Source organism: Hyposmocoma kahamanoa, unplaced genomic scaffold (assembly GCF_003589595.1).
Source record: "Hyposmocoma kahamanoa isolate Upper Pololo Valley unplaced genomic scaffold, ASM358959v1 88, whole genome shotgun sequence".
NCBI classification, from domain to species: domain Eukaryota; kingdom Metazoa; phylum Arthropoda; class Insecta; order Lepidoptera; family Cosmopterigidae; genus Hyposmocoma; species Hyposmocoma kahamanoa.
Window position 1 is genome coordinate 17407346 of NW_020654466.1, and position 14243 is coordinate 17421588.

Genomic DNA, 14243 nt, shown 5'->3' on the forward strand with positions numbered 1-14243 from the left:
TTGGTGGTGGGGGCGGGTAGCGACGGGCGCAGTAGTGTCGTATCGAGCGCGCGATTGGTAGTTCAGTCGACCTTGCTTCCCGTACTGCGTCTACGTCACGCTGACATCCCGCATAGGTACATTCTACTCTAGTCTGTCACTAAATGCCATGTGGTTTAGTATGTAAACAAGAGTTAGTAGTGCAAAAAAAGAGTTGGTAGTACAAGTGCGTGTCTATTCTTATGGCATGATGTGAAACGTTTAGTTTACGCGGAGGATACGAGTGTCGAAGTTCCTGCTTTTAAAGTTGTGGAGTGTAATATTGAAACGAAACTCACGTCCGAATCTCTGCCTAGCTGGTGGTGACTCGGGTACTCGAGCCACCAGCTGTGGCTGTGGTGCTAGGTACTTCTAGCAATACTTTCATGTAACCTAAAGTTGGTAAGTACCAAATCTAAGTTACAAAAAACTTTTTCGAGTCAACTTTTCTAATTATTAATGTAAATAAAGAGTAAATTATAACAATACTAGTACATAATCATAATTTAAAAAATAGGTAAATAAGCGATCGAGAAAGATTACGTATCGCTCGGTGAAGCGGGTGGCGGGGTCACTGCTCTTGCGTGGTGCTTAAGACTCCGAGACCATTTTGAAAAACTTGATTAGATACAATTAGCCAGAATATTGAACAGAATATTTTTTTAATTTCTTAAACATGACGAGAATGTAAATCGACACACTGTATAATATTATGGTAATGTTAATTTGCGCGCCTTAATGCTCATAATTGGTCAGAAGCATCTACATTCTGCATTCTACTTGGTCTATGGACCAGCACCAGCGCCCTGTTTGGAAATGGACCAAGTTTTCCTGTTAACTGTTACCATAGATGCAGACGCGTGGACATACACTCATTTACCAGGTCCTACCAAAGCCTCGTCCATGAGTTCATCGTCAGTGATACAGGGGGAATTCGAGTGTGGAGAAGGCGCCACCAATGGCGAGGGAGCTGGACTTTTGACTAATTGCAAAGCTAGCGCAGGTGACGCAGGATATACTGGTCGTACGGCCACCATCCCTGAAACTTTACTACCTGACGATGACGAAAAATCTAATAACATCTCAGCTGCTTCTTGAGGAGTAGTTGCTCCACTCCTAGGTACTGATCCACTTGCTGGAGGCTTCATACAAGAGTCAGCACCTTTTCTGTCTTCCGTGCCTTTAGGTGTGGCAAACCCTTTGGACATGTCCGTCTTAAAATCGAGTGGCATCAACGGATATGTATTAGAGAAAGATTCTTTCGTATCATCTTTCCGCTGAGGACTTTCACCTTTAGATATACTATCTGATACAGCTTTGGAATATTCAATAGGATTAGATTGGTCCTTGACAAGAGGCACAGTTTTTGGACTTACAGATCCCATATTCAAAAGAGGTTTCGGCACATTAAGCGGGTATGCAGATTTCTGAACCGACTCTGATGTTCTTGAGTTTGGGTTATCGTAATGTGGAAATGGATATTTGTTTTGCTCAAGACTTCTCGTGAAGTCATTCACCGTAGATCGGCTATCGTATTGAGACACAGGACTGTTTTTATCTGGGGTTGTTTGATTTTTCAGTTTAGGTATTTGAAACTTGCTCGTATCCAGAGGTTTAATTAATCCTTCGACTAGGAAGTTAGCATCTTTAGAAGTCTTATATCGGTCGTTGTCTGCGTCGTCTCTCGATCCGCTAGGACTGGAATGACGTTCTGATTTGGATGAAAATATTGATCTCTCAGAGTTACCCATTAGTTTGGTTTTAGCCTTTTCCCTTTCTCTGTCTCTGACGATTTTCGCAAGATCTGTACTGCTGCTCTTAGGGGACCCTGAACTCGGTTTGGAAGCAGATTTTGATAAATTAATACCAGCACTGCTCGAACTGGAGGATTTTGAGTAAGGCACTTTCGAGACGTTGCTAGGATTATTCGATGGTTCAGAAGGACTCATGTTTGCTTTTGGTGGTGTGGAGCCAGGAGTCAAACTTCCGGACTTAGATGATTGCATTGCTTGAGTTTTCTTGGAAGCAGGACCGCTTATGACTCCTGGTTTCAAACCTGTGTGAGTTTTGGGAGAGCCTTGACTAGGTGGGGTCAGTTGTGGAGATGACTGTTTACTAGAACTCGAGCTGCTGTAGTTCAATTTCGAGCTGCTACTGGATGACTCTTTTGTTCTGGTCTTGTTTATTGTGATCTTCATACCATCTAAGCTAGGCTTGACCATGTATTCTTGATTTTTACTTTCACTTAATTTTGCGTTATTAGGTGCGGAGTTTTTTGGATCTGAAAATTTATTGGTACTTGACGAGCTGGATTTAGCACCGAGTTCGGTGTCCGTGCTGCAGTGTTGAGCAGATTTTAGTTTGTCTATCACAGCGCTTAGTGAGCCCTTTCTATTGCGAGCTTGACTCGGAGCAGACTTATTCACTTCTACATTAGGAGGTGATATCAGGGGCTCGGTTACAGGACTGTCACAGGACACAGGGGTTATTTCTAACTGCTTCAACTTCACCGGATTTTTAAGTTTAGGACTACTTCTACCAGAAGTAGAGAACGATAAACTGGAATGTTTCTTTTCTTTATCTCTGGAACTCATTGAGCTGGAGCTATAACTGTCTTTAGAAATTTTCTTAGAGAGATCATACCCTGTCGTTCCCGACTTGCCAGATGGAGAACCACTGGTTGCAGATTTTAACGCTGACATGCTGGGTTTCCCTGACCCTGAAGAGCTGTGCTTTGGAGAAGATATGCTGTGGTTTTTCGGACTTGAGTAACCTGGTAAGTGTTTTGGACTATTCTGTATTGGTGAATGTCTCGGGCTGCCCTGATGGCTGGATGTACCAGAGGGCTTTCCCATTCCTTTTAAAGGGCTAGGACTGGTTGACTTTGTGATCGATACGGAACGACCGTGAGTCGGACTGGGACTAAATTTTCTGAGTAAAGCGTTTGGGGAGGTGGGTCGCATGGGTGAACCGTCAGTTGGTTTGATGCTTACTGATACTGGTTTTGTAAGAGGGTCTTGCTTCGGCGGGACTTTTTCTGGTGGGCCCATGGGGTCGTCTCTTCGTCTTTTCTTTTTCTTCTCTTTGCTTCGTTCTTCACTAGATTTGCTTGACTTTTTTTCGGATCGGATTCTGTCATCCATAGACTTCATTTGAGACGACGTTATCGGTGTTATAGTAATAGAGCTTGGTAGAGCCGCTGGTGGTGCAGATGAAATTGGAATTATTTCAATTCCGGGACGTCGGTCTAAACAAAGCATTGACGAAAGATTTCCAGAGCCGGCACTCTGTGAGTTTGGAGTAGTTGACCCTATGGGTGTGATGCTGACTGAAGAAGGCATGTAAGATTTACCTTCAGTTAAGTCCAGGAGTAGATTCCTGTTACGCATTTCGGTGTCTTTACTTTTGAGCTTTTGCCTTTTGTGCTCAGACTTGTGAAAAGAATTCCTGAAAAATAAATAAGTTATGTAAAGTTCTTTGACAATCTAAACAGTTCACTATAAAAAAGCAACGGTTTAAACCTGTCATCATTCAATTGTGTGTGCTCCATATTCTGTCCCAGATTTGTAGGAGTTTTCTACGAAAATGTAAAGATAAATAAGACTAAGGAAGATTTGATAAAGGACAAACCTGATATCGTCGCTTTCTCCATCAATAGAGTTATCCATATCTGAAGACGGTCTATTTTCTTGACTACCTAAAGCGTCCGTAGCGTCCATGCCAGACAGTTCAAGGTCTGACGCAAACTCATTCTGCGAGGCTGAAGACTCTCGTCCTTCAATATCTTCATTACTGGAGTTGCTATTCATAGTGTTGTCATCTTCGTTTACATATTCAGAATTATCACTATCACTATCGGAATTTAACATATCTGTCAATACAGGTTTCCCCTTCTTTGGGTTGGAAACCCATAGGTCGGTGTCTGCTTTTCGTTTCTTTGATTTTCGATCCTCGATTTGAGCTTTTGATTCGCTTGGGCCTGAATCTTGGCACATCATAGAGAGGTGGTGTTGCTGTTGTTCAGAAAGGTAGGCACCTGTAAAAAATATGTTTGATTTATTGACTCTATAGATTAATGAACATGCAAATAGTGTGGCCTAGGCTTAACGAAAGTAAAAGAACGGCTCGCTCTACACAAATTTATTAGAAGTAAAAAATGAGAGGAAAAGAAAAGGCTGTAACAAAATACAATGATAAAAAAAGGTGCAAACAATATAAAACACCTACTACGAGTAGTACTAAACAATAAAGTCCGGGCACTTACCCCAGGAGGGCCTATATACGTATATATACCCAATGCTTTAAAAACAGTTAAATTACGTGAAGTTGAGTTTCACATGATGATTAATAAGCACGTCATCTCGATTCGAGAATTTTGATGGGAGTAATGACGGAACGAACCAACGTAAGAATAGTGGAAAGAAAAGGAATACGAGAATTATTCAAAATTTAGGTAAATGGCCAGGAACCTTTAAAGAGGGTGACAAAAAGGTGGGATGATGATGAAGGTCAGCGTCGTCACAATAGAAACAAAAAAGGTAAAATTAAACAAAACAAACTCTGATCAGACATATAGATCGTCATATTTAATCAATCATTAGCTAAATGAAAGAACGAAATATTCTTCATTGCCTTTTTGGTTCTTTCAGGTAATTTACGCCGTTTCGGTAAATCTTCTTTTTATTAAATAAAAATGACTCAATATATTTTCTGCTCGACCAGTAAATTTCTCTCCACTTCAATCATAGAGATGTAAGACACTTACCGCTTTGGTGAGGGTGCGAGATATTAGAGGGGAACATGGCTCGCCCGTGGGGGTGGGTCCCAGGTTCCTGCTTCACGTGGTCGCCCCCCGGGTCGAGCCCGCCCAGGCCACAGCTAAAATTTGAGTCCAGAGAAGAGTAGTTGCCATTCATCTGTTTCGTCGCCGCTTCGCGCTCCCAGATCTTCATTAGAGATCTGTTTGGGAGGATAAGTAAAATTATTTCACATAACCGAAAAACAATAATTAAATGATTCCATTGTACTCGAAATACGTTTTTGGTTACATACTTTGAGTAGCTATTGTAAACATCGGTCGACTTTTATGTCCCTTACAAAAACCGGGGTTTATTAAAATGAAGCATTTTTTCGGATCTAAATCGTGTATATTTGTTTTTTCAAATTAACCAACTTTTCAGAACCTTTACATGTCTCGGAAAAAGTTTTGGTACAGGAAAAGTGGTTTTCTTTGAAAAAAAGAAATATACGCAATTTAGATCGGAAAATCTCTTTCTTAGTAGTATTTCCGTCTTTGCGCTTTACCTAAGCGTAATTGGTATGGAATGCGTTTTCTGTAGCACTCTAGTGATGTATTCATCCAAGTGGTGATGCTGATGAGATGCATGGAGCGAATGCAGCGCAGCTCTAGGGTGTGCAGGGTCGGACAATTCGAGCTCTAGCGTGGCCATGCTCTCGTCCAGCGGGTGCTCGAGGGATACTGATATGTGAGCCCACGATAACGCACTCACTTCGAACATTGTTACGCTTTCGAGGTCCACACCTGGAAGGTAAAGTCGGATTGCGTAAAGCAAAGAACACATACGTGTAAATAATCAGTGATTACTTTCTCAATGCAATTTGGGTGTGAAATAGAGCGAGATAAATGTATTTCTAGCAACTTTTTTTGGGCTTTTATGTTTTATTCATACACTCATAGGCGACAAATGTGAAGCATTATGTACTTATTTCATGTATTTACCGTCTGTCTGAATCAGGTTTTAGAATATCGGTATTTTCAGGTACAGGTACCATTAACCTTACTACGGTACCAGTACTTGAGATACTACCGGTATGAATTACGGTATCGGTATTAATTATCTGGTATCATATAGGTTTCTGTGACGACTATAAACCGGTAAGAATTAAACTATTCCGGTACTAATTAAACTATTTAAAAATAATAAATGTATCTTTCTTTCTTCTGTTTTATATTAAATTGTTTAAATGCAATTTAACTAACAGCATGATTTACGACCGCAGCAGAAAGTAGCAACTGGCAATGTCGCGGGAACAACTATTGAGTACCGGTACATTTAGGTTTTTCATTTGTACCGGTATTCAGGTATCGAAATGGAAAATATATTAATTTTTTGTACTGGTAGTAAGTCCTTGTCTCAAGCAATTTAAGAAACTTACTCTGTTTGCCCTGCGTTCTAACACAGGAGGCAATAAGCGTGTTAAACAACGCCTGCTGTCGCAGCGCGGCCAGCAGCGGCGGAACGTGAGATGGGTGTGTGAACGGCACGCTGCCGACCATGGAGCCTTCCAAGCCACGGGTTTCGCACACGAAGTAGCAGTGCGTTTGGTCTGGTAATGACTGCAACACAATGAACGTTGTTAAGTAACATTTCGTCTTTTGTATTTCAAACAATTAACCTGGGTTTAAACGGGAAGTCCTATTAAAATTGCGTACAGAGGCAAATTTTTGTAGTACAAAATTATTCAAGTTTACAGTGTGGATAAATTTTTAAATACTTGTTTGTCTAGTTTATAGGTTCCCAAACTTAATAGGCTCACCTACCACTTAGGCAAGATAAAAAAATTTCAACCCCACCACTATAAAAAATAATTGAAAACACGTATTTTATATATTAACTTAACACAAAAAATTACGAGGAAGAAAAAACCTATATAATAATAAGTATTGTAGTGTATAGATAATACCGGTTTTTTCTTTCAAATGTGGTAGCACCCCTTGGACAGCATCAATGCCCCCTAATTGCTTCCACAGCCTTTCCGCCCCTCTAGGACTCTTCAGCGCCCACTGGGAGGCGGTAGAGACCACTTTGTGAAACTATGGTCAAGTAGAACGTGTATATGCGGATAAAAGTACTAACCACGAAGAGCCCTTTGCTGAGATTGAGTTCGATGTTCTTCCCAGGAGTGAGTTTGTTGTACGCCTGCTGCGCGACCAGACCAAGCATTGGCTTTGCGTTCGCCCAGTCACCGGACACTTCCACCTTAATTACAAATATTATATGAAAATACTCGTGGACTAGACAAATGAAAACTGCTACAAATCACGTGTCGACCACGAAAGCGACACTAAACGTGTGCAGACGTGTCCCAGAAATCTTTGCGATGTATACCTTGTAGAAGAACCTTGCTGGAACCGGAAACATGACTTCAGACGTTTTAAGAAGCCAAGAAGTGTGCAGTAGAAAAATCTATCATGATTCGGCAGGAGTACACAATACAAAGACTATTGCACACAAGAATAAAAACAAACAAAAGACAGGCTAAAACAGGCGGCCTTTTTGCTAGACAGTAATCTCTTCCAGGCACCCTTGGGGTGACAGAATATACTTAATAAAAAAAGACACATAGATCTAGAAGACTTTCATAATTTCAAGTTACAGTTTGTTTAATATGTATTGATGTCAGTAGTCTATATGTGGAGACGTATAATTAATTTATTCTTTGTGTCATATAGATTGATAAAGGTGTTATATGAATATAATAAAAGAGTCCATGAACTGTCTCGGTTTATTCTAGGGAAAGAAAGTAATAAACATTACCTCGGTAGTGGCATGTATACGCTTCGCAAGGCCAGCACACAACGGCATGGGCTGTGACAACTTTAGCGTGAAGCACGCTGGTAACATTGCGCTGTTCTGAGGCACTAGTTGCGCGTACACAGGGCCGCTGTAATATAACGTTACAAAGTTACAACAGTGTAAAAGAGTTTCTTCAAATACATATGTAGATCCCAAATCCCATGGTGTCAGTACGGTGGATTATGGCGTGAACCCTATCCCTCAAGGATACTCAAGGTCCAAACCGTGAATTGGCAGCATTTAAAAGCAAAAAATGACGTGTTAATGAAATATACTTTGATTGTGGTTATTTAGATCACCCTACCTTTTCCCTGCTCTCTGTCCACTAGCTATGATTGGCGACAACTGCAGCTTATTGGCTGTGGAACCTTCTAGAAGCACCAACGCGGAATGGCCGACAGGTGTGTGTGAAGGGGCCACTAGAGACGCTAGACCGCTTGACGCTTGAGGCTTGCCGATGGTTAGCAATTCGTTGGTTAGAGGCTGGAGGCCTTTATCCTTATCCAGGAGTTCGTAGGGAGATACGAAATAGGTGAGACGCATTGCGTGACCTGGGAAAAATAAATTTCTTTTTAGGGTAAACCTGGAAACAGATACACCGATGATTACCCAAAGTGGTTTAAATCGACCCTCAAGGGTCTACTTACGAAGGGTTCATGTCAGCGAAAATAAAATAGGGGGTGTATGAAACGTTAATGGTTAGTTAACTGCCTCCGTGACCGAACGGTTACCATGCGTCCGGCACGCAGAGGTTCCAGGTTCGATTCCCGGGCCGGGAGAAATATTTGTATGGCCTACACAGGGTTTCCCTACTGCGAGGCTATGTTGAGTGTGTGCATTATTATCAGTAACTATTAGAATGGGGGTCCACGAGAGTGGGACCCATTTAGGTTGGACGTGACAATATTTTGGCTTTGCAACATTGCACAGATAGTACCTATGTTACTTTCGTTGGTTAAAATTTGAAAACCTAAAAAAAAAATTTGGTAACTGTGTTTTTGGATGAAATATCTTTTTTAACTTCAAACGCAATATCGGGCGTTTGAAGCTTAGATTTATTTCTGGTTATAAAATTAGAAGGTATAATTTTTTAGTAATAAATTATTTCTAGTAACTCTTGAAATTCGTTTCTATTCAAAAATGCATATTAATGGAACGAGGATTACGAATTGTTGCTTAAAAAGATACACGCATTACCTATGAAGTAAACATTTCACAAGAAACAAGATATTCGCTAAGATAAATGAATATAACATGACTTTTTTTATTATTATACAGTTAAACTAGTTAAAGTATAGAATAGGAATATGCCAGTTTTTTTTACAAAACATTAGAAGTTGATGAATTTGTAAAAAAAAGTCCATATTAGTAAAGCAGGGAGTCTACGAAAATCAGATAAAGACAGAGACATAAGACAAAGAGTCTGGGGACCTCTGAGTTGGATCATCCACCTTAAAATGGTTACCACTTTGTATTCCATAAAACAAACCTCAAAACTCCAAAACGTTTTTACATACCTCCGCGTCGTTTTTGCAGAAAGCCAATTGGACTCTTATGGACCTGTGCCCAAGGGTCTTTAATGAAGCTCTGCAGCTGTCGCAGTGTACACAGATCTTCTTCCAGGCTTTGGAGCGCACTAAACGCTTTGCATTTTACCTAAAACATAATTGAAAGATTGAAAATATGGTTGGTATCAAAGGTAAAACAATATGACTTTCATTAGTCAAATGATAACGCCTGGATCGCGTTCTGAACATTGACGACCACGAAGGACTAAACTTGATGTTAGCAGTATGGGCGCCAGACGGGGTAGCACCGGGTTCGGTTTCCGGTAGCACCAATTTGGGAAACGAAGTTTTTTTAAATTGGGTCTGATCTGAGTATTCTGGGTAGCGCCTCGGAAACGATTTCATCGCTCTGGTACCAGGTAATGGTGCGGTTGTTTGGTGGCACATCAAGTTATACACTTTTATTTCAATATCGCCAGCGGCGCAACGGAACGAGATCCCTCAATATGTAGCTTGAAGTGCTGTCGTCTGTTTTTATTATTACTATTAAAATACTAGATTTCGATAAAACGTCTTTTAACTCCTAAATTTCCATGGTGTTGCATGTACAGTTGCATGGATTTGTAATTCTAGTATGCCAAAACTTCTGGAAGACAAGTGTGACGCTGACTTCTCACGGCCCGTGGTTTCATCGGCCTTGGGAATTTTTGTACATTACCCTACATACTACACATGTGCATTTAGTCTAAGTTAGATTTTGTCATCAATAAAGACTAACCTTCTTTTCAGCATTAAGCTGATACACAGCAGTCAATCCTTCGAGTTGGGCCGTGAAATCAGCGAAGTCGCCACGTGATATACACTGTACTAATTCCTCACAGCTTTGTTGTTCAATCTGTAATATTGAAATGGCTAAATTATTAAAATACTATAGGTAACATGTTAAATAACTTTAATTGAAGTGTTTTAAACTACATACACTGGCATATTTACCAGTGCGTGTGTAATACAATTATACTTAAGAGGCTAATACTAGAAGCCGGGTTTTAGGCAATTGCATACATATTATATATTATATTTTGATATATTACAGGTTTGAACATAATTATTCTGTTGGTAATTTCATTAAATTATAGGTACCTATCATTATAGGTGCTTATTGATATAAATCATAGTTTCCCACAGTGGTCCCTACCGCCCCCCCCCCCGTGGGCGCTGAAGAGTCCTAGGAAGGCGGTACGGTCCTGGGAAGCAACTGGAGAGCGTTGATGCTGTTCAAGAGGTACTACCGCATTTGAAAAAAAAACCTGAAATATCTATATTACACTACACTACGGACATAATTATTACAATTTCTTTTCCTTGTGATTTTTTGGGCTAAGTTAACATGAAAAATACGTGTTTTCACTTATTTTTTGTGGTGGTGGGTGATGAAATTTTTTTATCTTGCCCGAGCGGAAGGTGAGCCAAAAATTTGGGAACCTATGGTATAAATAATTTAATTTTTTATTTTTTCACAACAATAAATACTTATTGTTCTTTTATGTTGCATATTTTCACACTTTGATACTTACCTTAAATATTTTTCATGCAAATTTCAGGTTTTTATTTTCTGTACTATTTTCTATACTCTAGCCAAATTCAATGTAGATTAAATGTCAACAAATAAAAACATGTGATTTTTGGGGTTTTTATCTCAGACTCTTTCACAGTTATCATCAATTTCGAAATTTTCCTACAAAATTCGATTAAATTATGGATAATACTAAATCTTGAAGCTATGTTTATAATGAATATTATTCAACAGAAGTTTCAAACCACCTAAAAATGACCACAAATTAATTATTTGCAAAACTGTGTCATCCCTAGTAACTTCTTGATTTGAAGGTAGAGATGGCAAACATTCGAGTTCTAGTGGTAATTCAAGTTCAGAATCGGAAATAGATGCTGGATGATATAATATGTAGTAAATTAATATCAAATAAAATCTTACACCTCAAAATCTTACATTACAAATCTTCACCCGCTTATACATATCATAAATTTATCCTTTGCTGATGGCCTTTTTCCGGAGCAACTGAAAACTTGTGTCGTCAAACCACTTTTTAAGAAAGGTGATAGGGAAAGCCCAAGTAATTATAGACCAATAACGTTAATCCAAACTCTATCTAATTTATTTAGAAAGGCTCTACATGGTAGACTAAACACATTTTTAGAAAAACATAAAATTATATTCCACTCTCAATTTGGATTTAGAAAAGGCAGCTCTACAGCTCTTGCATGTTTTGAATTTTTACGCATCATAACATAAAGCATGAACGCCTCTACTCCTGTAATGTCAGTCTTCCTAGATATGAGTAAAGCCTTCGACTTTGTTGATCATTCCAAGCTCCCACACAAGCTTGAAATATATGGCATTAGAGGAAGAGCCCTTGATTGGGTAGAAAGTTACTTAACAAATCAAACACAATTTACAGAAATAAGTGGATTTACAAAAAACAAACACAATAATATAGTTGACAAACAAACCTTTAGATCACACTTAAAAACAAGTAATACTGGTATTCCTCAAGGTAGCGTCCTCGGTCCTTTACTATTCCTCCTTTATATTAACGACCTTCCACATGCTATTGACCATAAATGTATAAAATTTGCTGACGATACAACTCTTATAATAAAATGCGAAAACATAACGACGTTTAACACCGACATAAATAAAGCACTGACAGATGTAATAAGTTGGATGGACATTAATGACCTACGTATTAATATAATCAAACCTAAATTTATGACATTTAGATCATATAATTGAAATCCAAAAAAATTGTTTGAGACCAAATAGATTTGTTTACGCTCTGCAAAGACTAAGGCAAATTGTCTCTCGAGAAGCGGCGCTGACGGCCTAACACGGCTACGTTTAGTCCGTACTCAGTTACGGTCTTATACTATGGGGCAACTCAGTAGATTTAGAAAGAGTGTTTAAGGTTCAGAAGGAGTGTATTCGAGCGATCTGTGGTGCGCGGTTCGATGATAGCTGAAACCGTTGTTCAAAAAACTAAACATACTGCCTTTGCCAAGCATGTATATAATAACTTTCAAAATAATAATAACTTTTAAGCCGTAAATTTGTTATTGTAGTTTTAATCCTTTTTTATTTTTTTTTTATTTTTTTTTTTTTTTATAAATAATAACGCACACACTCAACATAGCCCCGCACTAGGGAAACCCTGTGTCGCGGGTGCCATGGACACACACATAGACAACCACAAATTACACCCAAACTCACGAGAGAAATAATTGTAGGCCATACAACTATTTTTCCCGGCCCGGGAATCGAACCTGGGACCTCTGCGTGGCAGTCCGGCATGGTAACCGTTCGGCCACGGAGGCAGTTAAATTAATCCTAGTGCCATTGTTTTGTTGTAAACAATATGAATACTTTTATTAAAGTTAGTTATTACTGTAGACTGATTTTTACCTTGCCTTCATGATGAATCTTGACATCCTTCACTGTCCCATTAGATTCTACAAGTATCTCCAAATAGAACATATCAGATGATATGAAAAGGTTGACTCCAGATGTTCCCACCACAAATTTTAATCTGCAATTACATTTTTTATATTAATTTAGAATGTAGATTACAGTTATTATTTGGACATACTGTCGTTATACTGCGAAATCCAATTGTTTGGAATTTTTACAGAAAATGACTTATCTATTGGAAAAAGACACCAAATTGGAAAGGACACAATTGATTATGTAAAATGTAAAATTTACATAGTTTTGGTAAACATAGATAGATAGATAGATAGATAGATAGGTAGTTTATTTAACATAAAATATATTCCAGCTAGAAGACGTCGGTTCGAGTCCGGCCGGATCGAAGGACTTTTTTTCTAAGTGTTCGATCTTTGCAATAATAATTATAACAAACTAGTGGAGTAATTTCACATTAAAAAAATAATTGAATATCAATTCAATAAAAGTTTAAATACAGTGAATAGCGACATCTCTAGCCGGGGCTGGTAGCTGTAAAAGTATCTAACTGGGTGATGAAATAGTTCCATAGATTTCTCATAGATAGCGCTACGGCAAAAAAGTCGTTGAACAACCAAACACAAAGATATGACAACAAGCACATAGAAAAATTCTTTAGGTCCGCTGGTTCGTTCGTGGCTTAGTTGGCATAGTGTCTGGCACGGTTTGCTAAAAGACGTCGGTGCGAATTCGGCCGGATCGAAGAATTTTGTTCTCAGTGTTCGATCTTCGTAGTGATTATTATAAAATATGAAATCGTCTGTTACAAACTAATGAGGATAATCTTGATATTTGTAAGAAATATTCATAGTTACAATTTCAATTTATTGCAAACTCAATTTTTTAGTGAAATAATTGTTTTTTGTAGTGTAACAGATAGAACAACAGTAATTATTACAAATACAGTAATGATGTTTTGTTTTTATTTATAAATGAAATAAAAGAATGAAATAATGAAGTGAATTACATATTAATACAAACCATAAAATAACAATGGAGAATAAAAATTTCATTGTTTCTTAAAAAAGATAATCATTCTATTTTAGGGCTTGTTTCAATTTTAACTACTGTATTATAATAGAGTGATTCTATCTAAAGGAAATTTTGTAAGTCCAAAAATTTGACAATTAAATAATAACAAAGCCTAAAATGCCAGTAATATAGAGAATATATGTAACAGAGTAATGTATTTACCATTATAATAATACCTATGGTTCCACCGAATAAACATATCACATTTTACTGTATAATATAATCGGCGTAATTAAGTGTGGCAATCATTATAACAATACTGAGCAAGACGATCACATTAACTACCTAGTCTCAAAGTAGGGAATTTCTTATTTCATGATTACCAGAGCAACGAAATTAACTCTCGGGCACTAAAAAGAACAACTAGAGCAATAAACGCACAATGTCCTGTATTTTTATTTTTTTATAATATCAAGTGACAGGAAGAACAAGTTGTGCACCTGATAGTAAGCTGTTCATAACAGTTGCAGTGCCACTCAAGAGCTTTTAATTTAGACATAAGAAGTCCCATGTGCTTGTAATTTCACCAGCACCCTTACCCTTCAAAAC

At 38.4% G+C, this 14243-nt stretch overlaps 1 protein-coding gene across 1 annotated transcript in view; it reads right to left on the reverse strand.

The window, feature by feature from the left end:
• Positions 1 to 497: 497 nt before the first annotated feature.
• Positions 498 to 14243, reverse strand: part of LOC113235957 (mediator of RNA polymerase II transcription subunit 1) — a 14332-nt gene continuing 586 nt past the window's right edge. The window contains exons 3-13 of the mRNA XM_026471880.1: positions 12603 to 12726; positions 9903 to 10019; positions 9134 to 9272; positions 7921 to 8167; positions 7578 to 7704; positions 6897 to 7019; positions 6196 to 6376; positions 5323 to 5560; positions 4784 to 4977; positions 3649 to 4054; positions 498 to 3465 (exon numbers count right to left, since the gene is read on the reverse strand). Of these exons, the coding sequence (XP_026327665.1) occupies positions 891 to 3465; positions 3649 to 4054; positions 4784 to 4977; positions 5323 to 5560; positions 6196 to 6376; positions 6897 to 7019; positions 7578 to 7704; positions 7921 to 8167; positions 9134 to 9272; positions 9903 to 10019; positions 12603 to 12726 (4471 nt within the window). The 3' untranslated portion in view covers positions 498 to 890. The remainder of the gene's footprint in view (positions 3466 to 3648; positions 4055 to 4783; positions 4978 to 5322; positions 5561 to 6195; positions 6377 to 6896; positions 7020 to 7577; positions 7705 to 7920; positions 8168 to 9133; positions 9273 to 9902; positions 10020 to 12602; positions 12727 to 14243) is intronic.